The 24378-nt window shown below is 49.0% G+C and overlaps 1 protein-coding gene across 10 annotated transcripts in view; it reads left to right on the plus strand.

Annotated features, from left to right (window-relative positions):
* DRC3 (dynein regulatory complex subunit 3) overlaps positions 1 to 24378 on the plus strand; it is a 64440-nt gene that overhangs the window by 9896 nt on the left and 30166 nt on the right. For 6 of the 10 annotated variants that reach the window (XM_077163379.1, XM_077163378.1, XM_077163380.1 and 3 more), the window contains 6 exons: positions 10224 to 10370; positions 13208 to 13327; positions 13799 to 14094; positions 14357 to 14411; positions 15452 to 15620; positions 15864 to 15916. In XM_077163379.1, coding sequence (XP_077019494.1) covers positions 10224 to 10370; positions 13208 to 13327; positions 13799 to 14094; positions 14357 to 14411; positions 15452 to 15620; positions 15864 to 15916 — 840 coding nt within the window. Of the gene's footprint in view, positions 1 to 10223; positions 10371 to 13207; positions 13328 to 13798; positions 14095 to 14356; positions 14412 to 15445; positions 15621 to 15863; positions 15917 to 24378 lie in introns of all 10 variants that reach the window. The other 4 variants (XM_077163384.1, XM_077163382.1, XM_077163383.1 and 1 more) reach the window with 2 other exon arrangements.

Raw genomic sequence — 24378 nt, forward strand, 5'->3', positions numbered from 1 at the left:
TTCAGGCCAGGGCCCTAGTGCAGGAAGAAACCCCAGCCACAGCAAGAAGAAAGAACACGTCACCTGCAAGTCACCAAAAATCTCAAGTCCAGTGGGCCGAGGGCTGGACTTAGGCCAGGACCTGGGGGCAGGGGCTTTGTCTGGGAGGTGACTTCAGGGAGCTGCACTGAGCGGAAGGGGAAGGGGAGGTGCCACAGGCAGGCTTGTCACTGCGCTGTTGCCTGTCCTGAGTTGGGGTGGGGGAGTGGGGGTGGCACTCGATTCTGCTGGGCTGGGAAGTGTCCAGAACACCTCCCGGAACCGAACACCCAAAGGACTGGAGCCTTGGGTGTTTACCCACCAGCTCTGCCCCTCTGGAGAAGAACCTGAGGCAGAAAGCCCGAGAGTTGTTCGGAGCCCGTCATGGCGACGGCTGGATTCTGCCGCAAGCTGAGCACTTGGCTACACTCAGCAGGCATGCGGGGTGCGGTCGGTGGCCACCCAGGGCCCGGGGCCACATCAGAGGCTCCCTGGCTGGGGGGTGGGCGCCGGGGTGGCGGGCTGCCCTGGAGGCGGTGAGCCTGAGGAGCTCTGCCCCGCAGGTCGTCGGGAGCACAGGTGGTGTGAACACAACCAGCCCCCTCTCTGGGCTCCAGATCCCAGCTGTTCCACTGCCCACTGCCCAGCAGGGATGGGGCGGCCATGTGCTGGCCTAATGGGCTGCCTAGAGGGGCAGAAGCCCAGGGGGACGTGTGGAGAGGTAAGAGTCAGTCAGCCATGCTCACAGCTCAGCACTGCCTCTCTCCGACCTCGGCCAGTGCAGTCCAGTCCTGGCTATCCATCTCCCCATCTGCTGACCAGGAGCCATAACGGTTCTGGACCACAGAGGCGTCGTCAGGGTTAAGTCCGTTAGAATTAAGTGCCTGAAACAGGGCCTGGAACTCAGTAGGTGTGCAAGGAGTGAGAATAACTGGAATTTTCAGATTTAGGGTTCATCCCTAATGGCCCCAAACCTGGCTGCTTAGAATCTTTTCTGGGCGCCCACCCCCCACCCACTCTGCCCTGCTGATTCCAGTGCCCTAGGGCCTGGAGGGGGAACCCACATCCTTCTGACTTGTTATCTTTGGATGTTTGGGAATGTCAGTGAGGCTGAGGCCAGGTCGCAGAGGCTGTGGAGCTGGGTGCTGCCTCTCCATCCGCGCCCAGACACTGACAGATGTCCCACTCCTTCCCTGAGCTTGGTACCCCACCCCTGCAGGGGACTGCACGGGAAGAAATCCCACCTCCACCCTACCCCACAGGGTGCCGGGTGGCCTCTGAGAAAGCCAGAGAAGCAGGTGAATCCAAAGCCCGGAGAGGGGGAAGGGAAAGGGGTGAGGAGCTGCGGAGCACCAAGGGGTCTGGGCCAGGGCCCCGTGCTCCCGGGTCACATCCTGAGACCCAGGTCCTCATGCTCCCCAGGCCCAGATCCTGTGCTCCCCAGGCTCAGCTCTCCGTTCCCCCAGGCCCGGCTGCAACTCAGATCCTGTGTTCCCCAGGCTCAGATCTCCATTTCCCCAGGCCCGGCTGCAGCCCAGGGTGGCCTGACAAATACCTCTGAGTTCCCTCTTGTGACCTGAGCATTTGCAATTTTAGTTTTTATCTAAATTGGTTGATATCTACTTTTAGACTTGTTTGTTATTCATTAATCCATTTACTAGGCTTATTTCAATACCTGTTTATGAGCCAAAACAAGCATTTAGCAGAGCCCAGGATTCCCAGTGGAAAACCTCTCTCCCCCTGACCTCTGTCCCTGGCCCCCGACCACGGGGAAGCCACATCTGCTTCTAAGTTGCATGTGTGCCTTTTCAGTCATCCTGTTATTTCAGCATTTTGCATAATTGTCATGTATCTTAGTTTCCCAGTAGCTCTGACAAGTGCTACCTGGTGGGTTGGCTTAAACCATGGGAATTTACTGTCCTAATGGTTTCAGAAACTAGCAGTTTTATCTCCTCCTGGGGTTGGTAGTGTTCTGACTGGCCAGTGATACTTGGGGTTCCGTGGCTTTTCCTTTCTCTTCTGGTTCCCCACTCCTGCCCAGGACTTTCTCTTGTATAAGGCCTCGAGATAGAGGAGTAAGGCCCATTCTGGTTAAGGTCAGGCCGTGTAAATGGGCTCACACCGACAGAAGTGCAGACTGAGTCCAGAAGTGTGCGGTTTGGGGGTCTGTAATTCAACCAACCACATCAAGTCCTACACTCAGGTGCCTGTCTCTAGCTTCTCCCCTCCTTCTGGATCGTTCCACTGCTCAGATGTGATGGGATGCATTTTTCCCATCCCTTGAGGGTGGGCACCAGGGTTGCTTCTGGTCTCGTGCCTTTGCGTGCGGACTGCGATGGACACCCTCAAGCAGGAGTTACTTTCCTCTTGTGAGTCCATCTGTGCCATGACTCCCTGGGGTGGAATTGCAGGGTCGGAGGGCACATGCATTTCCAACTGTGACTGAGTTTGCCAAACTGCCCTCTGGAGCAGTGAAACCGTTCACACACCCACCAGCAAATACGAGAAGGCCTCTTTGCTGCCAGCCTCAACAACACGCTTGGATTGGTTTGGCTGTCAAACTCCTCTCTCTTCGTCAATCTGAAAGATGGCAAATGGAATCTCATTGGGGGAATCTCATAAAAATCAAATCAAAGACTGTGTCCCCCACTCCATACCCACTTAAAATTCTCCAGTGGCTTCCACTGCCCTTAGAACAAAAGCCAAACCCTGAAATATGGCCTGTGAGATCCTCCACGAACCTGCCACGGCCTGTGTCCAGTCTCGTCTCCCGTGGCTGCCTCCTCCCCGCTCCGCAGCCCGCAGCCTCCCTGGCCTGCCCCTGGTTCCTGCCACAGGTCCTTTGCCTGGGCTGCTTTTGCTCTGGGGAATACACCACCCTTCCTTGGTGCAAACATGGCTTCCCCACCGAGAAGGCCTGCCCCAATCCTCCCTTTCATGGCTTTTGTTCCTTACAGCACTTACCCCAGACTCTCTTGATGTGTTTCACTGATTTGTTAAAAATTTTTTGTGCCCTACCCTCAGAAGGTAAGCTCTTGCCATGGGAGCTTATTCCCCACAAAGAGCTTAGGAACGTTTATTGAATGAATGAACAAGTAAATGACCAAAAGGGGTCCCTTCTGGAAAGGATGCTAGGTTTCTTTTTATCTTTTGCATAGGACAGTGTCTTAGTGCTCAGAAAATGCTGTTGAATAAAATGTTAGTTCTGATCTTTTCCCCCATTTTATTGGAAATAGTGGACAGGGGCACACCGGGTTGGTGGGCTGCCCTGCGGAGGCAGGGCCACAAGGCACAGCTCCTGCACTGTCCCAGCTGCTCTGGGAAGACCCCACAGTCCCACCCGCCGTCAGGTTCCTGCGGGACCCGGCCAGGTCCATGGGGCATGGAGAATTGCGGAGCAGACTGGGGAAATCAAACACCTGATCAGCCAAATAACCGTTATTGGTTATGTGCCACACTTGGAGACCTCTGTCATCTGTAGAGCTGGTCCTCAGAGGACGGTTCTTCGAGATAACATGTTATCAACAACATTTGATCTTAGTGGCCATTTGAACAATTCACATCGTAGACACAGAAAATGAATAAAAGAATTGAGTGAAGGTGAAATCAGGACACTGAAACAAAAAAAGTAAGTGATAGTGCTAATGACTCCACTTCTGAAGACCTTTTTGCATTATTTAGGGGGGTGCATGGTCTGAGGATTGAGCCCGGGTCCCCGCAGGGAGGGCGAGCGCCCCACCCCTGAGAGCCTTTTCAGAGGCCTTGACCTGCTGATGAATCTTCTGAACAGGAACAAAAAACACAAACCACAGCAAGGCTCAGAACCCAAATTCAGAAGGGTGAGGAACAGGATGAAGAGAAGGAAAACAAGGAATACCTAAAATGTTTATTTGAGATTTCGATTCTTAGGGGAAAACTACCTCTGGCGGGACCGAGGCTGACGAGCCCCTGAAGGTCTCCTCGCTCCTGGTGACCTGGAGGCGCTGCTGGGGTGCTGAATAGATTCTGGCGGAGGGGTTCCGAGAAAGCGCTGTGAGGGCACAGCAGCTAACACATTGTTCTGTTCGAAAACCGAGCAGAAACAGATGCTCAAGCTACGAGAACTGCACGTGGCAAGAAACTCAGCAAGTGAGAGGCGCACGCTGCCTTCCCAGGGGTGCTGTGGTGGGGGCGCCCCTGCCGTGCTGGTGAGGTGTGTGGGTGAACCTCATAACCTCAGAGAGAAGTCGGTGGGCCTCCTGCCTTATGAAGCCGATGCAGAAATTCTGGCTGTGAAATTTCGCCCTGCGTTAGTGGGGACTAAACATGGAGGACAGTCAAGGACAGGCTTACACTGTGGCCAGTGGGTCTTCTTCCAAAATGAAAGTTGTTGCCTCTAGACTTCTAGAGAAATACCCCCAAGCTATTTACACACTCCGCTCCTCCTGTGCCTTAACTATGTGGTCAGCAAAATCAGGGCCCATTATGGGAGCATCTGTTGCATTGAGAACCACTGAGGACGTTTCTTTTTCCATTCATCACTGCAACTACTTTTAGAGCTTGACGGTGTGATTTTGGCATGAAGAAAGAGATAATGACCTGAAGGAAATTTGCCATTCTCAGCGGACAGGCAGGCATGATGCCTCTGAAATTTTGGTGGAACTCCTGCAGGCGCTTGTTTTATGTGTAGGTGGCATACACAGTGACACAAGTGTTAGATGGAGTGACCAGTCCTGGCGGGGACCTGTGCTCAGTAACGCAGTGACAGCCTTTGATTTCATTGTTACCGTTGTGGTTCCTAAGAATGTCCTACCTTTCACGGGGGCCTTAGGGAAACATCTCCAGGGGCAAACCTCGGATGTTTTCTTTACAGCCAGCAGCTTAACTACAGTGCTGCAGCCACCAGATGAAGTGATGGGAAATATTGATGTTTATCATGAATTTTGGTTTGAGGAAGCCACAAATTTGGCAAACTTGATATTCACAAGAAACTCCCTTGCAAATCCCACGGAGCTCAGTGAGGTGGCCTGGACCCTCAGTGAACCTCTGGAGTTACTATAAAGAAACCCTCAGTGCTCCAATGGGGGAGCACAGCATTCAGGAACTTCAAGATACATGCTCAGGACAGCACCTCCGAGCTCCTAAACTGTCATCTCTGGAACCCTCTGTCACGGGATGGACAGGAACACGATACATGCTCAGGACAGCACCTCCGAGCTCCTGAACTGTCATCTCTGGAACCCTCTGTCACGGGACGCTGACGCGTACAGAAGTGACAAAGCCATCCTGACGCTCACTCGGCCTAGCTTCGTTGTCGGAGAACCAGGTGGAAACACGGCAGGAAGGGCGCGGAGCTTCCGTCCGCCACTTAGGAAGCTCTGCCTGGCACTGAGGTTTTCCCCAAATTTGTGCTTCGTGGAAGGTCTTCTGTGTTCTTCCTACAGTGAAGGGCGGGAACGAAACAGCTGTGGAGATGGATGAAAGCATCTCAAAGCTTACCCGAGGAACACTTAGACAGACAGAGGTCAAGTGACTGACTGGGCTTTGCTTGACGTACATTTTGGTATAAACCATGATCTGCATGTAAGGGTGGACACAAATATCAAACTCTGCACCAGTAAGTCAGAGCTCCCTACAGGCAACTCTGAAACCGTGGAAAATACTTGAGACTTTCAAAATAAGTTTTCCTGTTAGGTTTGGGGGAGCTGTGAGGTGTGTGGAAGCTGCTCCGTCATTGACTGGCCCTACCTGCAGGTCTGCCGTGGACACCTTAGTCATGAATAACCTACCTGTTGAAGGGTTCCTCTTTGAACCCGCATGCTTTGAAGTCTCGTCTGTCCTCAGGACGTAGCGCTGAAAGTGCCACATTTCAATTCTGCGTGATCGTTTTTAGTGGCACCCTGGAATTACTTTAAGTCATTTTAGACATAACGTTAACATCACTGTGGGTCCAGCTGTCAGGTTATCAGTTCTTTTTTTTTAAATTTTTTTTATTAATCAAAAAAAAGAAAAGAAATTAACACAACATTTAGAAATCATTCCATTCTACACATGCACTCAGTAATTCTTAGTATCATCACATAGATGTATGATCATCATTTCTTAGTACATTTGCATCGATTTAGGAAAAGAACTAGCAAAACAGCAGAAAAAGATATAGAATGTTAATATAGAGAAGAGAATTAAAATAATAATACTAATAATATATATATATAAAAAGGAAAAAGAAAAAAAGCAAAAACAAAAGATACAAACACACAAACAAACAAAAAACCATATTTCAGGTGCAGCTTCATTCAGTGTTCCAACCTAGTTACATTACACTTAGGTATTATTGTGCTGTCCATTTTTGAGTTTTTGTATCTAGTCCTGTTGCACAGTCTGTATCCCTTCAGCTCCAATTACCCATTATCTTACCCTGTTTCTAACTCCTGCTGGTCTCTGTTACCAATGATATATTCCAAGCTGATTCTCAAATGTCGGTTCACATCAGTGGGACCTTACAGTATTTGTCCTTTAGTTTTGGGCTAGGCTCACTCAGCATAATGTTCTCTAGGTCCATCCATGTTATTACATGCTTCGTAAGTTTAGTCTGTCTTAAAGCTGCATAATATTCCATCGTAGGTATACGCCACAGTTTGTTTAGCCACTCGTCTGTTGATGAACATTTTGGCTGTTTCCATCTCTTTGCAATTGTAGATAATGCTGCTATAAACACTGGTGTGCTAATGTCCGTCTGTGTCTTTGCCCTTAAGTCCTTTGAGTAGATACCTAGCAGTGGTATTGCTGGGTCGTAATCCTTCTGCCATTCTATGTCTTTTGATTGGGAAATTCAGTCCATTAACTTTTAGTGTTATTACTGTTTGGATAATATTTTCCTCTAACATTTTGCCTTTTGTATTATATATATCATATCTGATTTTCCTTCTTTCTACACTTTACTCCATACCTCTCTCTTCTGTCTTTTCGTATCTGACTCTAGTGCTCCCTTTAGTATTTCTTGCAGAGCTGGTCTCTTGGTCACAAATTCTCTCAGTGACTTTTTGTCTATAAATGTTTTAATTTCTCCTTCATTTTTGAAGGACAATTTTGCTGGATATAGGAGTCTTGGTTGGCAGTTTTTCTCTTTTAGTAATTTAAATATATCATCCCACTGTCTTCTAGCTTCCATGGTTTCTGCTGAGAAATCTACACATAGTCTTATTGGGTTTCCCTTGTATGTGACAGATTGTTTTTCTCTTGCTGCTTTCAAGATCCTCTCTTTCTCTTTGACCTCTGACATTCTAACTAGTAAATGTCTTGGAGAACGCCTATTTGGGTCTATTCTCTTTGGGGTGCGCTGCACTTCTTGGATCTGTATATTTAGGTCTTTCATAAGAGTTGGGAAATTTTCAGTGATAATTTCTTCCATTAGTTTTTCTCCTCCTTTTCCCTTCTCTTCTCCTTCTGGGACACCCACAACACGTATATTTGTGCGCTTCATATTGTCATTCAGTTCCCTGATTCCCTGCTCAAGTTTTTCCATTCTTTTCCCTATAGCTTCTGTTTCTTTTTGGAATTCAGAAGTTCCATCCTCCAGTTCACTAATTGTAGCTTCTGTCTCTTTAGAGCTACCATTGTAGGTATCCATTGTTTTTTCCATTTTTTCTTCTTTGTCCTTCACTCCCATAAGTTCTGTGATTTGTTTTTTCAGATTTTCTATTTCTTCTTTTTGTTCAGCCCATGTCTTCTTCATGTCCTCCCTCAATTTATTGATTTGGTTTTTGAAGAGTTTTTCCATTTCTGTTCATATATTCAGCATTAGTTGTCTCAGCTCCTGTATATCATCTGAACTATTGGTTTGTTCCTTTGACTGGGCCATATCTTCAATTTTCCGAGCGTCATCCATTAATTTCTGCTGTTGTCTGGGCATTTGATCAGATTTCCCTGGGTGTGGGACCCAGCTGGTTGAAAGGTTTTTCTGTGGAATCTCTGGGCTCTGTTTTTCTTTTCCTGCCCAGTAGGTGGCGCTCGTGGCAGTCGTCTGTCTGCGGGGCAGTCGGCCCGGGAAACCGCGCGTGGAGGCGGGGGTCACTGGCCGCCGTGGCTTGGGGGAGTGCCGGTCCAAATTGCCCAGCTGGCCCAAGACGCCAAGCGTGACGGGAGGGCCCCCGCTATCCAACGTTCCCAGTCAGACCGGGGAGCCACGTGCATGGAGGGGATCCCAGTCGCCAGCCGCCCCAGCCGGGTAAACGTGCGCCCCTCGGGTATCTCACTGCAGCGGATTCTCCCTGCCCGTTCAGCCGTTCCAGAATGGGGTACGCTGTCTTTTTGGTCTCTGTCGTGACTCCGGGAGCTGTTTCGTATTGTTTCTGTTTCTTTAGTTGCTTTTCTGGAGGAGGAACTAAGACCCGCGCGTCTTACTAAGCCGCCATCTTCTCCGGAAGTGGTTATCAGTTTTTTGAAGAGATAAATTTTGAGGAGGTGTGGAGGGAAGGAAGGAATGCATTTTGTTAAATATTAAATGAGGCGCACGACTGACCTTTAACTGTGTTAAAAATGTGTATTGAACAGTTAAGGGAATCAGCAGAGAGAGAGAGAAACTGAGCTTGCCAAGCAAGGGTTTCAGTGTCGATATTGTCTTTATCAAGTGAACCTAAAGGCATGAGTTACAGTTCAAGTCTGAAGGCCTTTTCTCGCATCAGGTTGCTGCTGTCTGCACTCCTTGGGTGGGCTGCGTCATTGCAGGCCTTTCAGCGGGGAGGTGGAGAGCACATCCGTTTCAGTCAGGACCAAATCTGCAGCCGTGGACACCAACAGCTGATTTATGAGTTTTCTTCTGTCTGTTTCCATGACTGTATCTACTGCTCACCTTGATTTATAAGCAAAACTGGAAAGACTACGAAAATAAGTGTTTTGTGGTTTATCTGGGAATAATACCAAAAATATTGCTGTTATATTTGAAGAAAATCAATTTTGTATAGTTCATTTCAATCTAAATAAAATGTGTTTTGTTTTTAAAAAAAAATGGAGCATAGGAAGACTGAACAACAGGTAGTAGAATGTTCCAGAAGCTGTTATCCAGTTAATCCAAGGTTAACTCTACACTGAGTTACATATAATTTAAGAGGTTTACCATCTAAAAAACATGCCTAATAGGACTACCTGATAATAATAACCGCTTGTATTAGTTTGTTAAAGCTGCCAGAATTCAATATACCAGAAATGGAATGGATTTTATAAAGGGAATTTAATAAGGTACAAGTTCACAGTTCTAAGGAAGTAAAAATGTCCAAATTAAGGCACCAGCAAGAGGTTACCTTCACTCAGGAAAGGCTGATGGCATCTGGAACACCTGTCACAGGGAAGGCCCGTGGCTGGCGTCTGCTGGTCCTTGCTCCTGGTTTGTTGCTTCCAGCTCCTGACGTCAGTGGCTTCCTAAGCGTCTGGGGCCTCCACTCAGCTCCTCTGGACACAGCTCCGGGCTCTCGCTTGTCAGCGTCTCACGGGAAGCACATGGCGGGTCTGCTGGGCCCTGCCCGTGCCTAGGCGTCTGCTCTCTCTGTGGGCACCCAAGGCATCTCCAAACACCCGTGTCTCTGAAGTAACTGTTCTCCAAACGCCTGCATCTGCCGTGCTCTGAGGTTTCTTCAAAACATTTCCCCTTTTAAAAACTCCAGTGAACTAATCGAGACCCCCCCTGAATGGGTGGAGTCACATCTCCATCTAATCAAAAGGCCACACCCACAACTGGGCACGCCACATCTCTGCGGAGATAATCTAATCATGAGTTTCCCCCCTACTGTATTGAATCAGCCTAAAAGAAACAGTCCACAAGACTGGGTCAAGATTAAAACATGGCTTTTCTGGGGAACGTAATAGCTTCCAATGGGCACAGCACCACCATAGCTGTTGGCTTGCAAGCTTCTAAATGCTTTATAGCTCATTCCACTTGGCCCTCACCCCTTACCTGCAACACATGAACAGCCCTTGTGCCCCTTTTCCAGAAGAGAAAGTTGAGGCTCTGCTATGTTGGGTCACTTGCCCAGGGTCCCACAGTCAGGATTTGAACCCATGTCTCCGTGGAAGACCCAAACCTCACTAAGGACCTGTGCCTGGAGCCCCCACCCCATCTCCCCTGCCTTTCCACGTGGCCAAAGGCCGCCGCAGCTGGGCGGGAGCCCGGGAAGGGTGCCGGGAGAGTACTCGGCCCCACAGTTGGCCAAGAAATGGGCCTTTCTCCCCAGGTCATCTACCTGCGGCGTTTCAAGGACCTGCGGACCCTCAGCCTCTCCGGGAACCCCATCTCCGAGTCAGAGGATTACAAGATGTCCATCTATGCCTACCTGCCTGACCTCACCTACCTGGATTTCCGGCGCATCGACGAGCACGCGGCAAGTGCCCGCTCAGCCCTCAGCCCCCACGGGACGGTCTTCAGGCCCCCGGGTCCAGTGGGAGGGATGCAGGGCTTGGTGGATTGAACAGGAGAGAAGGGGTGGCTTTTCTCTGCCTCTGTGAGAGCCACGCCCCAGGTCCCGAGGCCACCTCACAGCCATCACACTGTCCAGTTTCCCAAATTGGGCACCCAGAGTGGTGGGCCCAGGATCACCAGCTGACAGCAGAGCCACAGTGCAAAGCCAGGTCTCCCAACTCCAGCCGTGAGCTTTGCTTGTACACTGACAGCCCAGCTCCGTGCAGTGTCTGCGTCCCTCTCACTCACCCTCCGAACACGACTGCTCTCCCGCCTGACTCCCTGCAGGGAAGTCGGCACCCAGGAGGTGAGCCTCCCAGGCTCTCATGGCTGAGCTGGGGTGGGCCCAGCAGCCTGGCCCATTGTGTGCTCTGCCCACAGCCTGGTCTGCTTCTCTACTGACTACTCCCTGCCCCATCCTCACTAGCCTCTCACCTGACACACTTTCAGCAGTGGGCTTATTTCCTGGAGGTACCTGTCCCTTTGGGAAAAAAGAAAGACACAAATCCGGCGCATCCGTGAGGCCTTGGGTGGCAGGACAGGGCTGACCTTCCTTGAGGTGGGCAGCGGAGAGACTGAGGACCCAGCACCACAGAAAGCTGGCGGAGGCCTGGAGGTGATCCGGGCAGCCCCGGGAGCCAGCAAGGTATGGGAGAAGGGTGGTCTGCAGGTTTCCACGCAGAGTCCACCCTGGGGGGATCGAGGCAGAGTCCCTGCTCTCCAGCACCTTCCCAGACGGTGAGAGAGGGCTAGGGAGTGGCTCCCTCTGACCATGGCCTTTCTCTTGTCCTGTAGCAGTAGAAAAATCTGGGATTTTGAATACTAGGACTTTCCAGTATTTTTTTTTTTTTTTGTCGTTCATTTAGACAATAATTTCAAAGGCATCAGGGCTGCAAATGCTTGAACTGGGTCTGTTTGGGCGTGTCTTGCTCATTATGAGTCCATGGGCCAGCGTGGCTGCCACAGCCCCTGCCGGGCCTTGTCTGCTGGGTCCTCAGAAGGCCTCCCAAGGGGCAGGCGGCACAGCCCAAGTATACCCATTGCCCCATAAAGATTCGGGGGCCCGCCTAGAATCCCCTGATAAATAACAATAACAGGGTTGTAAAAGCTGAGTTCTGCAAGGCAGGGGCACCCGAAGCCCCCGTCCACATTATTATGACCAAATTGCAGGCGCAGGCTACTCCTGGCCCCTGGCCTCCTGGTGCCACAGGACCCGGACATGGGGACACCCAGGGCCAAGCCTGGGCTGAGTGAGGCTTGCGAGGTGCCTGCCAGCTCCCTGGAGCTCACTGGGGGCCCCTTCTTTCCCACCAAGCCATGCCTGGCTGCAGCCTGAGGAGCTGAGGCTGAGAAGGGGCAGGGCTGGGAGCCTGGGGGCCGTGTGTACTGGGGCCAGGTCAGCAGGGCCTCATCCTGTTGAAGGCGGGGCGCACGGTAATTCTGAGCTCATGGGGTGGCGTGGTGTAACCAGAGGTTCCGGATGCACTGACAGGGCTGGGGAGTGGGGACCCGGAAGATTGGGGGACAGGGAGACAGGCTTTGGGGTTGTCTGAGAGACCAAGGGAGGGAGAGAGGAGTGGCGAGAGGGTGTGTAGGGGGAGAGGAGGGGAGGAGATGGCAGCCTCGGGGGGACAGGGCTGGGGGATTGGAGAGGGGGGTGGTTACGAGAGACTTTTAAATGTTTACACTTATTCACTATGAATATGTGAAGAACAGAATGTAAGTGTACGGCTCAGTGAATACCAAGAGATTTTAGACGTTTTCCACCTCTGTGTAAGAGATTAACTAGAGTGGAACCTGTGCTGTTTGGGGCCAGGCCCCACGTGAAGGCATTGGGACGGCGTGTGGGAGGGAAGCCGGGAAGGGTCTCTCACCAGCGCAGGAGAGTGGAAGGAAAGCTCAGGATCTGGAATTGCAGAGAATCCCACAGAGATGGGAAGGCTGGGAGGGAAGGACCCAGGCTCTGGGAAATGACAGAATGGGGCTGGTGGTCAGTGGGCCAGCCCTGGCCTGGGGCGGGGTTTCCAGAAAGGCTTCCCCAAGAAGTGGTTTTTCAGCTGGAACCAGCAGGATGGCCGCAGGCACAGCCTGGGCGGAAGGCAGAGCTCGGGCAAAGGCCCTGCATCAGGAGGCTGCGGGGGGCAGGCTGGAGCCTGCGAACCAGCGGGAGACAAGGCGAGAGAGGGAGGCAGGTGGACCTTGCAGGAGCTGCCAGTGCCCCAGGCCTCAAGATGTAAGCGAGCAGCTAAGACGGTGAGCATCTGGTGAGGATGCTCTGCCCCAGTGCCGGGGTGGGGGCAGATTAGAAGGGGACAGGCTGCATTAGGGAGACACAGGCGCCCTGGCAAGAAGTGATGGCAGGAAGCAGGTTGATGGGAGACACGGTTAGGAGGCTGCTGGGGGCCACTCCCCAGGCCCAACTTCTAGAGGCCAGTGAGCTGGTGGTGCTCGGCTGCAGTCGGAGACGGGCTGGGGGCTGGGGGTCCAGGGTGCGTGGTCCCTGCAGCCTGGGCAGCAGGTGAGGCCGCCTGGAGTGCAGAATGAGCTTCCCACACTCCACTTCCTGGGCCTTCCCTGATTTCCCTGCATGAGCGCAGACTCGGGCTGCTTGGCAGGTGCCGGAACGAGCCCCCCTGGGCCCAGCAAGGGCGCCCAGCAGCTGTCTTTAGAGGCGGGGCCGTCCTCCTGTCCACCACCGGTCCATGCCCGCAAGGCGCCTGGGCCTGCCCGGGCACCGCTGACCCTCCTGCCCCCTGGCAGAAGGAGCTGGCAGAGGCAAAGCACCAGTACACCATCGACGAGCTGCGGCACCGCGAGAACCTGGCACAGGCGAAGCAGGAGGACGAGCAGGCCCGGCGGGAGGAGCTGGAGGAGCACAAGGTGCTCCCAGCGGGTCAGGGATGGAGGAGGCCCCCGGGCCAGGAACCCCCACGGCCTTGATGGAAAACAGATGCTGCCCAGCAGTGCCCGTATCTGATCTGTTGGCGCTTGTCGTCTTGCTCCATCCCCACTACTGACACAGCCCCTGCCCCCAGCTCCTGGGGCTGGAGAGATGGGGCTCAAAGCAGTCAGGGCGGGGTGGGGTGGGGTGGGGGTGGCCCGTAAAACCCTCAGGCAGTTCCCCATGACAGGTCCCTTGGCTCTGAGGGCCCCGTGCACGCTTCTCAGCGTAGCCCGCGGCCTGGTGCCTCTGGGACCCTGCACTCGGCATTCCCTCCGCCTGGAGACGCCCACCCCCCCACCCCCACCCCGCCGAGTGCCTGAGTGAAGCAGCACCTCATCCAGGAAGCCCCTGCCCACCCAGGGCCCAGCCGGCGCCCCCCACCCCTGACCCCCAGAGTGTCCTCACAGGGCTGCACCGCGACTCACCACAGCCGGCTCCTGGTCATCCAGGCCCTGTGTGGTTCTGACTGCAGGCCGCCTTTGTGGAGAACCTCAACGGCTCCCTCCTGTTCGACAGCATGTACTCAGAGGACGTGGAGGGCAGCAAGCTGTCCCATCTGCCCGGCATCAGCGAGCTCCTTGAGGCATATCCTTCCCTGCGGGTCACTGCTGCCCTTACCTGTCAACCTGCCTTTCCTCTCTGGGCCTCAGTTTCTCCATCTCACGTGGGACCCTGAAAAGCAAAGTCCCCACTTCCGAGGAAGGTACCCAAGAGGCATGCCGGAGCCAGGTCCACCAAGCTTCCACGGGGCTGCTGTCTGATTCCAAGGGACCCCACGGGGCTGCTGTCTGATTCCCGGGACTCACTGAGTTTCTGGCAACAGGGCCTAGCTCCCCCTTGCTTGGCAGCCCAAGTTTCAAAGATGGAAAATCAATTGAAAATGTGCATCTGTGCTAATACTTTAGCCATCCTTGTTTCTTCCTGCTGTATGCTTTGCAAACATTATTTATAATTTTCTCAACCAGCCTAGGAGATGAGTGCTATAATGCATCCTGTCTCACAGTTGGGGAAATTGGAGAGGTGAGACAACTTGTCCAAAGTCATGCGGGTAGAAGCTGCGATTTGAAGCCTAGTCAGGGGGCCCCAAAGTACGCATTCCTCCCCCCGGTACCTGACACCCCAGAGAATGTGGTCGGTGCCGTCCCTCCTGGCTGTGAGGAGCTGGTTAGCTTCCATTGCAATGGAGGGACTGAGGCCAGACACAGGAGCTCCTGATGCTGAGAGTTGAGAGACAAGGCAGTTGAGTTCACGGAACCACCACTGATGCACAGAGAGAAATTCACTCTTAAAACCCAGTATTCTGAAGAGAATGGTGGGGAGGGGCAGGCTCTGGGCCAGACAGGCAGGGGTCCCCGGCCCTTCTGCCCACCGCCAGCTGTGCGACCTGGAGCCAGGCAGAGCTGGGTTGGAGCCCAGCCCAGCACCATGTGGGGGTGACCTCGGGCACGCCCTTTCTCTCCCTGGGCACCGGTGTCTGGCCCACTGCATCCCCCGGGCACTGTGGGCAAGCCTGGTCTGATCTCGGTGGCTCCTCCCAGGAACTCGATAGCATGCTCCCAATGAGGAAACTGAGGCCCAGGGAGGGGTTGATGTGCCAGGCCAGGGTCCCAGAGGTAGTGGTAGTGCTGGGACCTGGACCTGGTCTGCTTCAAGGCCCTCGCATGGCCTTCCCTCTGCCGCGGCCCCTCGGGGCTCCTGCACCTGCTGGGAAGGCAGGCCAGCCTTGGTGGAGCCCACAGGGACAAACTCTCATGGCCTGCTACCCCCCTCCCTCGGGCTCCCTGCCCTCCTGGTCCCCTCCCACACACCCAAAGCTCCCCAGAGGCTCTCGCCTGCTCTTCCCACCTCCTTCCCCCCCTCGCAGCCTCCATACCTGTCCGCCAGGCCCCACGATGTCCTGCTCCCCAGCACATACCCCAGGCAGAGTTCTTTGCGCCTCAGTCTCTCCATCTGGCAAATGGGCCAAATGAGATCATGGATTTCAAACTCCAGCCACTGCGGCACTGTCACTCGACCCAGCCACGTAGTGGGGAGCCTCCTTAACGGCCACTCACCTACAGGGACAAGTTTGTCGTCATCTGCGTGAGCATTTTCGAGTACGGCCTGAAACAGCAGGAGAAGCGGAAGGTGGAGGTCGACACCTTCTACCAGTGCGTCCAGGAGGCCATCCTGGAGAACCATGCGCAGGGCAAGCGGAAGGTCGCCGAATTCGAGGAGAAGCACTTCCAGGTAGGGCCTGCACCGACCCCCGCCTCCCCCATGGGCTTGGGGTACCCACCCCAGCCCAGCTGAAGAGTGGAACCGAGCTGAGTGCCACAGCTCCTGCCCAAGCCAGGGCCAGCTAGGTGGAGGCCACGGGGCCTTGGGTCACCCCTGGAGCCCCCGTCACCATCCCACTCCTGCCTTCACTGCGACGACAGTGGCCATGACTGCTTTTCTTGTGTTCTTCCATTCATTTAACGTCCCTGGCAGGACGTGGCAGCAGCAAGGAGAGCCCAGCGTCACAGCCGCAGGCCACTTTAAAGGTAGACAACCTCTGTCCCTGGGAGCTCCTTATTTTATCAGCCTTGCTTTTAAGTCAGGGTTCTTCTTTTTTATTGTGGTAACATATATACAACATAAAATGTCCCATGTAGCCATTTTTGAGTGCTGACTGTTCTCACAACCTGTGGCACCGCCACCTCCATCCGTTACCAAACTCCCGGTCCCCCAAACAGAAACCTGCACCCACTCACTCCACCGCCCTCCCCTCCGCACCTGTGGTCTACTTCCTGTCTCTATCAATTAGCCTAGTCTAGTTATTTCATGTAGGTGAGATCACACAGTGTTGTCCTTTTGTGTTTGGCTTATTGCATCAACTTGATGTCTTCAACATTCGTCCAGTTGTATCAGAACTTCATTCTTTTTGCCTCTGACTAATACTCCATTGTGTATATAAACCATGTTTCACTTTTCCATTCATCTATTGACAGGTACTTGGGTTGCTTCCATCATTTCGCAATTGTGAATGATGCCACTATGAGCATCATTATACAAATACCTGTCCAAGTCCCTGCTTTCAATTCTTCTGGGGATATACCCAGAAACAGGATTGCTGGATCATGTGGTAATTCTGTGTCCAACTTTCTGAGGAACCTACAAACTGTTCTCCCCAGTGGCGGCACAATTTTACATTCCCATCAATAATGGGAAAGGTTCCTGTTTTTCCACATTTTTTTTTTAAGGGTAAGTGAATTTTTATTGTAGCAATTTGATTATCTTTACATGTAAAAGCAGAGACTCTCCACAAAGAAGAAAAACATATGAATATTAACTATATAAATTAAATTAATGGACTAAACACATTTTTGAAGAGGTCCATAAGGCATTTCAAAACACCTTAAATAATTTGTATACTATTTTCATACTATTGTCAGTTATATCATTGCAAGCATACATAGTTAAGCACTCAATTTTCACATGTTGAAAATTCCTTTCCTATAGCTGGTCAGATTTTAGCTGATTTATGGAAACTTGTAACTGCTAATCCAAGTAGGTGTTCGGTGAGCTACTTCACAAAGCAATGCTGAAAACCTTGTAATCCAACTTTGACAGCCCATAATACCAACTTCCAAATTCCCTTCCCCACTGCCAGTGATTAAAATGAAACTGACATTCATTTCAATTGTAAAGTAAATCATAATAAAAGCAGAACTCAAGAAAAGTACATGTGGTCCCTCAACTAAACTTCCACAATCTGCCTGCCTAACATTAAGTCTTTCCTACTCAGCTTCACTGCCACATGCTTTCAGAGGTGTTTCCTCCTCCAATCTCTTCTTTGGACACATAACCATTACAACACATTCTACCTTAAATTCTAACCACTGATTTTGTCTTACCCCTTTATTAGCAGTTGAAGCAGATTGTCTCTTCTCATTTCTATTATTCCCTGATCCTATCACAAGGCATAGTATGCATTAAATACTAAACAAATGTTTACTGAAAAAATAAATGAATGAACAAACTAAACAATATTGACTCCAGATGTTTCAGCCAAACACTGCAGTATTTCATTTCTTAAAACTATATTTTACATCACAAACACCCAAAGAAAGAAAACTAGTAATTTCAGCTCATTTCAAACGTCAATATATTAATCCTTATGTCCATTTATATTCATGTACATGGGTCCATTATACACTGACGCAATGCAGGATTAGGTCTCAGCACTTATTCTCCATTCACATTCACTACAGTTATTGGAGATACACAGATGTATTTAAATGGCTTAGCACCAACAGGCAAGTCCTAAAGAAATACACCTCATGAAATGATATGTCCTTAATATTAAAATGTAGATATGAAAATTTATTTTAATAACCAATCTATCTCTTCTTTCAAATGAGGCCTTTTTCATGATGAAATCTTTTAAATTTCCCTTTGGCATAAAAATCAAGCCATGAAGCAACAGTTTCTGTCAGTTTTAATATGTTAACATAACCACTTTATGTTTCTTCCCCATTTATGTTCCTACAGTAAATTCCATTGCAGTGACTTCTGTTGTTAGCCCCAGTGACTGTTATTACAAATTCACTGTTCCCAAATTTCAGGATCAGTATATTACAAAAATGCTAGGTTTTAGGAGTTAAAAACAAACATCTGAAATTTAAGTGAAAAATGATAAACCTCTTTCCATCAGCAAGATCAGAGATTGTTTTATATTGGAGTATTCCATATTTTGAATCATTGTGTTTAAAACTAAAGAACCGTCAATAAATAGTTAATTTTTTACTCCTTCAAAGTAATAAAAGTTCTAATAAAGTACTTTTTGTACTTGTTTATTCTTCATAGTGGACACATATAAATAAATTATTCCTCTAACTATTGAGAAATGAAAATATTTGAATTTTTAAAATACAGAGCCCTTATTGATTAACAATTTTTTTATGGAATTTTATCCATAGTATCTTACACTTCAGATAACTAACCATTAAAACAAAGAAGTCAGTGACAGATACTTATTTAAACTACATCATAGGTCAAGAAACATACATTCAGAAAAGATCTCAGGCTACTCAGTAATAGCTGCTTATAAAACCCAACAAACCTTAAAATAGCAAGTAGACTTCAAAGAGATCAAAATTTATGTTGGACTATGATTAGGAAAGTCTTCTTAATGTTGACATTTTCATGTTCATAGTTTATCAATCAAATAATCAGCCTGTAATTGAAAAAAAAACATTTTTAAATTCTAGATATCATAGCGTGTATTTCTCCTCTGTTTTTCCACATTTGCCAACACTTGTTATTTTCTGTTTTTGTTTGTTAGTTTGTTTTTTTAATAATAGCCATCCAAGTGGGTGTGAATTGGTATCTTGAGGTTTTGATTTATATTTCCATATTGGCTAATGATGTTGAGCATCTTTCCATGTGCTTCTTGGCCATTTCTATATCTTCTTCAGAGAAATGTCTATTGAAGTCCTTTGCCCATTTTTGAATTGGGTTGTTTGTCTTTTTGTTGTTTAGTGTAAGAGTTCTTTATACATTCAGAATATTAAACCCATATCGGATACATGGTTTCCAAATACTTTCTCCCATTCTGTTAGCTGTCCTTCACTTTCTTGTTAATATCCTTTGATACACAAAAGTTCTTAATTTTGATGAAGTCTCAGTTATTTTTTCTTTTTTTTGCTTGTGCTTTAGATGTAAAGCCTCAGGATTCATTGCTCAAGATGAGGTCCTGAAGACATTTCTCTGTTTTCTTCTAAGTATTTTATAGTCTTAGCTCTTAAATTAGGTCAGTTATCCATTTTGAGTTAGTATATGTATATGGTTTGAGGTAGGGATCCACTTTCATTTGCTTGCTATGGGTACCCATAGCACCATTTGAAGGGACTCTTGTCATGGTCAGGTTCATGTGTCAACTTGGCCAAGTGGTGGTACCTGTTTGTCTGGTTGGGCAAGTGCTGGCCTGTCTGTTGCAATGAGGACATTTCATAGAATTAAATCATGATCACATCAACTGTATCCAGAGCTGATTCCATTTGTAATCAGCCAAGGGGAGTGTCTTCTGCAATGTGTGATTCTCAGTCTAATCACTGGGAGCCTTTTAAGGAGGATTCAGAAGAGATAGCTGGCTAGCCTCTCCTGTGGAGTTCATCCAGACCCTCCATTGGAATCGTTGGCTTCACAGCTTGCCCTGCAGATTTTGGACTCTGCATTCCCACGGTCACATAAGACACGTCTATAAATTTTATATTTGTGAGTGTTTCCTGTTGATTCTGTTTCTCTACAGAACTCTAACTAATACAACTTGATACCAGGAGTGGTTCTTAAGAAACAGAATCTTAAAAATGGGTTTTTATGAATGGTTTTCTACTCTGACTGGACTTAAAGGCACTAAGGACTCTGATTCCCATAATCAGAATGTCACTCCCAATCCATGGAGTGAGTTGGCAAAAGAGATAGTCAAAATATCACCATTCGATTCTCCTAATGCTTCTCTTGTACAAAGCTAGGCTCTGGGGGATAATGTTTTGACACCTCTACAGAGTTTTGTGGAAATAAGAGGTATAGAGATGTTGGCTGGTTGTTGTTAGATACACTGGCAACATTAAGGAGTGAAAGGGATGAACTTAAAGCTTCAAGTCCTTTGCCCGTTTTTGGCAAACAAGAAGCTTAAGTGCTGTCTGACAGATGTAGAAGTTTCTATGAGTATCCTGAAGGAAAATCTTATTTCCTATAGCCGTAGACTTGAGATCTCTGAAAATCAGACTCAGAATCTTATTGTTAGAGTAGCAACTTTACAACATAAACTGAAATCTCAATGTTGCATGGTGTCTGCCATTAAAGTGAGGGCATTGATTGGAAAGGAGTGGGACCCTGAAAAATAAGATGGTGACATATGGATCAATAATGATGTTGGTGGTGAGGTTGAAACCCTAGGTCATGCTGAGTCTTCTCTAGATAACCCTGTAATAGTCTGCCCTGAGGACATAACCGCCCAACCTCCAGACTGCCTTGAGGAGTTGGCCACCCAACCTCCTCCTGAAGGGATTAGCCCTAGAGTGATTAATCCTATTTCACCAGATGAAACTGCAAATGAAAGCCCTGAAGCAAATGGCTTGGAAGATATTTCTAATTCTTTTCATGACCCACCCCCACCACCCCTCATTTCTTCCACACCTATAACTAGACTAAAGTTCCAACAGACTCCTAAAAGTGAGGTACAAAGTATCACATAGGAGGTACGTTATACTCCAAAAGAACTGTGTGAGTTTTCCAATTTATATAGACAGAAATCAGGGGAATATGTGTGGCAATGGATTTTAAGGGTGTGGGATAACAGTGGGAGGAATATAAGGCTGGATCAGGCTGAATTTATGGATATGGGCCCACTAAGCAGAGATTCTACATTCAATGTTATAGCTCAAGGGGTTAGAAAAGGTATTAACAGTTTGTTTGGATGGTTGGCTGAAACATGGATCAAAAGGTGGCCAACATTACCTGAGGATGAAATGCCAGAACTGCCCTGGTATAATGCAGATGAGGGGATCCAGAGGCTTAAGAGATTGGATTGTTAGAACAGATTTATCATGCAAAGCCTGCTCTTATGCCCCAGGAGTGTCCAGAGGATGCATCTTTTACCAGAACAGCGAGAAATAAATTTGTGAGACTAGCACCATCATCCCTAAAGAGCTCTGTGGTTGCACTTCCCCGTAGGTCAGATATTACTGTAGGAACTGCTGTCACTGAGCTGGAATCCTTAAACACAATGGGGATGACCGGATCCCAAGTTGGCAGAGCCAGGTGGCAGCACTTAATCTCCAAAAACAGGGTAAACGTGGCTATTATAATAGAAAGGAAACTCAAAGCAGGAGTCAAAATAATCTGACTCACAGATATTTGTGGTGGTGGCTAGTAAATCACGGGGTACCTAGAAATACAATAGAAAGGCAGTCTACAATTCATGTTCAAGCTATATAAACAAAAGAGTTCTAGGTCAAGTGACAGAAGTCTAACCTGAATTATAAAAACACAGAGTCACGGCCCCTTAATTAATTTCCAGACTTGAGACAGTTTACAGACCCAGAGCCCCTTGAATGAAGGGGAGGCCAGGTCCCTTTGGTTGGGGGAGAACCCTGTTACACTGCCACAAATTTATACTGTTAATCTTCTTCCAAACCTTCCCCAAGGAGACTGACGGCCTTTTACAGGGTAACTGTGCACTGGGGAAAAGGAAATGATCAGATATTTTGGGGATTGTTAGACACTGGTTCAGAAGTGACATTAATTCCAGGGGACCCAAAATGTCACTCTGGTCTACCAGTCAGAGTGGGGGCTTATGGAGGCCAGGTGATCAATGGAGTTTTAGCTTAGGTCTGTCCCACAGTGGGTCCAGTGGGGCCCTGGACCCATTCTGTGATTTTTTCCCCAGCTCCATAATGCATAATTGGAATAGACATACTGAGCAACTGGCAGAATCCCCACATTGGCTCCCTAACTCATGCAGTGAGGGCTATTATAGTGGGAAAGGCCAAGTGGAAGCCACTCGAACTGCCCCTACCTAGCAAGATAGTGAATCACAAGCAATACCAGATTCCTGGAGGGATTGCAGAGATTACTGCCACTCTTAAGGACTTGAAGGATACAGGGGTGGCGATTCCCACCACATACCCATTCAACTCTCCTATTTGGCCTGTGCAGAAAACAGATGGGTCTTGGAGGATGACAGTGGATTATCGTAAGCTCAACCAGGTGGTAACTCCAATTGCAGCTGCTGTTCCAGATGTGGTATCAGTGCTTGAGCAAATCAATACATCCCCTGGTACCTGGTGTGTGGCTATTGATCTGGCAAATGCTTTTCTCTCAAACGCTGTTAGTAAGGACCACCAGAAACAGGTTGGTTTCACCTGGCAAGGTCAGCAATATACTTTCACTGTCCTACCTCAGTGGAATATCAACCCTGCAGCCCTATGTCATAATCTTGTCCGAAGGGACCTTGATCGTTTCTCCCTTCCATAAGACATCACACTGGTCCATTATATTGATGATATCATGTTGATTGGACCTAGTGAGCAAGAAGTAGCAACTACTCTAGACTTCCTTGTAAGGCATTTGCATGTCAGAGGATGGGAGATAAATCCAACAAAAATACAGGGGCCTTCAACCTCAGTGAAATTTCTAGGTGTCCAGTGGTGTGGGGCATGTTGAGATATTCCTTATAAGGTGAAGGATAATTTGCTGCATCTGGCCCCTCCTATAACCAAAAAAGAGGTAGAATGCCTACTTGGTCTCTTTGGATTTTGGTGACAACATATTCCTCATTTGGTTTTGCTACTCTGGCCCATTTATTGAGTGACCAGAAAAGGTGGTAATTTTGAGTGGGGATCTGAACAAGAGGAGGCTTTGCGACAGATCCAGGCTGCTGTACAAGCTGATCTGCCACTTGGACCATATGATCCAGCAGATCCAATGATGCTGGAAGTGTCAGTGGCAAATAGAGATGCTATCTAGAGCCTTTGGCAGGCCTCTATAGGAGAATCACAACGCAGACCCTCAGGATTTTGGAGCAAAGCTTTACCATCTGCTGCAGATAACTACTCTCCTTTTGAGAAACAGCTTTTGGCCTGCTACTGGGCCTTAGTAGAGACTGAACGCTTAACCATGGGCCACCAAGTTACCATGAGACCTGAGTTGCCTATCATGAGCTGGGTGTTGTCTGACCCACGAAGCCATAAAGTTGGGCATGTACAGCAGCACTCCATCATAAAATGGAAATGGTATATATGAGATAGGGCCAGAGCAGATCCTGAAGGCACAAGTAAGTTACATGAAGAAGTGGTCCAAATGCCCATGGTCTCTACTCCTGCCACATTACCTTCTCTTTCCAAGACCAGAGCTATGGCCTCTTGGGGAGTTCCTTACAGTGAATTGACTGAGGAGGAGAAAACTCGGGCCTGGTTTACAGATGGTTCAGCACGACATGCAGGTACCACCCGAAAGTGGACAGCTGCAGCATTACAACCCCTTTCTGGGGTGTCCTTGAAGGACAGTGGTGAGGGGAAATCCTCCCAGTGGGCACAACTTCGAGCAGTGCACCTGGTTGTTCATTTTGCTTGGAAGGAAAACTGGCCAGAGGTGTGTTTGTATACTGACTCATAGGCTGTTGCTAATGGTTTGGCTGGATGGTCAGGGACTTGGAAAGACCATATTTGGAAAATTGGTGACAAAGAGGTCTGGGGAAGAAGTAAGTGGATAGATTTTTCCGAGTGGGCTAAAAACATGAAGATATTTGTGTCCCATGTGAATGCACACCAGAGGTGACTTCAGCGGAGGAAAGTTTTAATAATCAAGTGGATAAGATGACCCGTTCTGTGGATACCGGTCGGCCTCTTTCCCCAGCAACTCCTGTCATTGTCCAATGGGCTCATGAACAAAGTGGTCATGGTGGTAGGCATGGAGGTTATGCACGGGCTCAGCAACATGGACTTCCATTCACCAAGGCTGACTTGGCTACAGCCACTGCTGAGTGCCCAATGTGCCAGCAGCAGAGACCCACACTCGGCCCCCGATATGGCACCATTCCCCGAGGTGACCAGCCAGCTACATGGTGGCAGGTTGATTACATTGGACCACTCCCTTCATGGAAGGGGCAGCGATTTGTTCTAACTGGAATAGACACATACTCTGGATATGGGTTCGCTTTCCCTGCACGCAATGCTTCTGCCAAAACTACCATCCGTGGGCTTACAGAATGCCTTATCCATCGTCATGGTATTCCACATAGCATTGCTTCAGATCAAGGAACACACTTCACAGCAAATGAAGTGTGGGAATGGGCACATGCTCATGGAACTCTCTGGTCTTACCATGTTCCCCATCATCCAGAAGCAGCTGGATTGATAGAACGGTGGAATGGCCTTTTGAAAACTCAGTTCTGGTGCCAACTAGGTGGCAATATCTTGAAAGGCTTGGGTAATGTTCTCCAGGAAGCTGTATATGCTCT

Source organism: Tamandua tetradactyla, chromosome 6 (genome assembly GCF_023851605.1).
Source record: "Tamandua tetradactyla isolate mTamTet1 chromosome 6, mTamTet1.pri, whole genome shotgun sequence".
Taxonomy (NCBI): domain Eukaryota; kingdom Metazoa; phylum Chordata; class Mammalia; order Pilosa; family Myrmecophagidae; genus Tamandua; species Tamandua tetradactyla.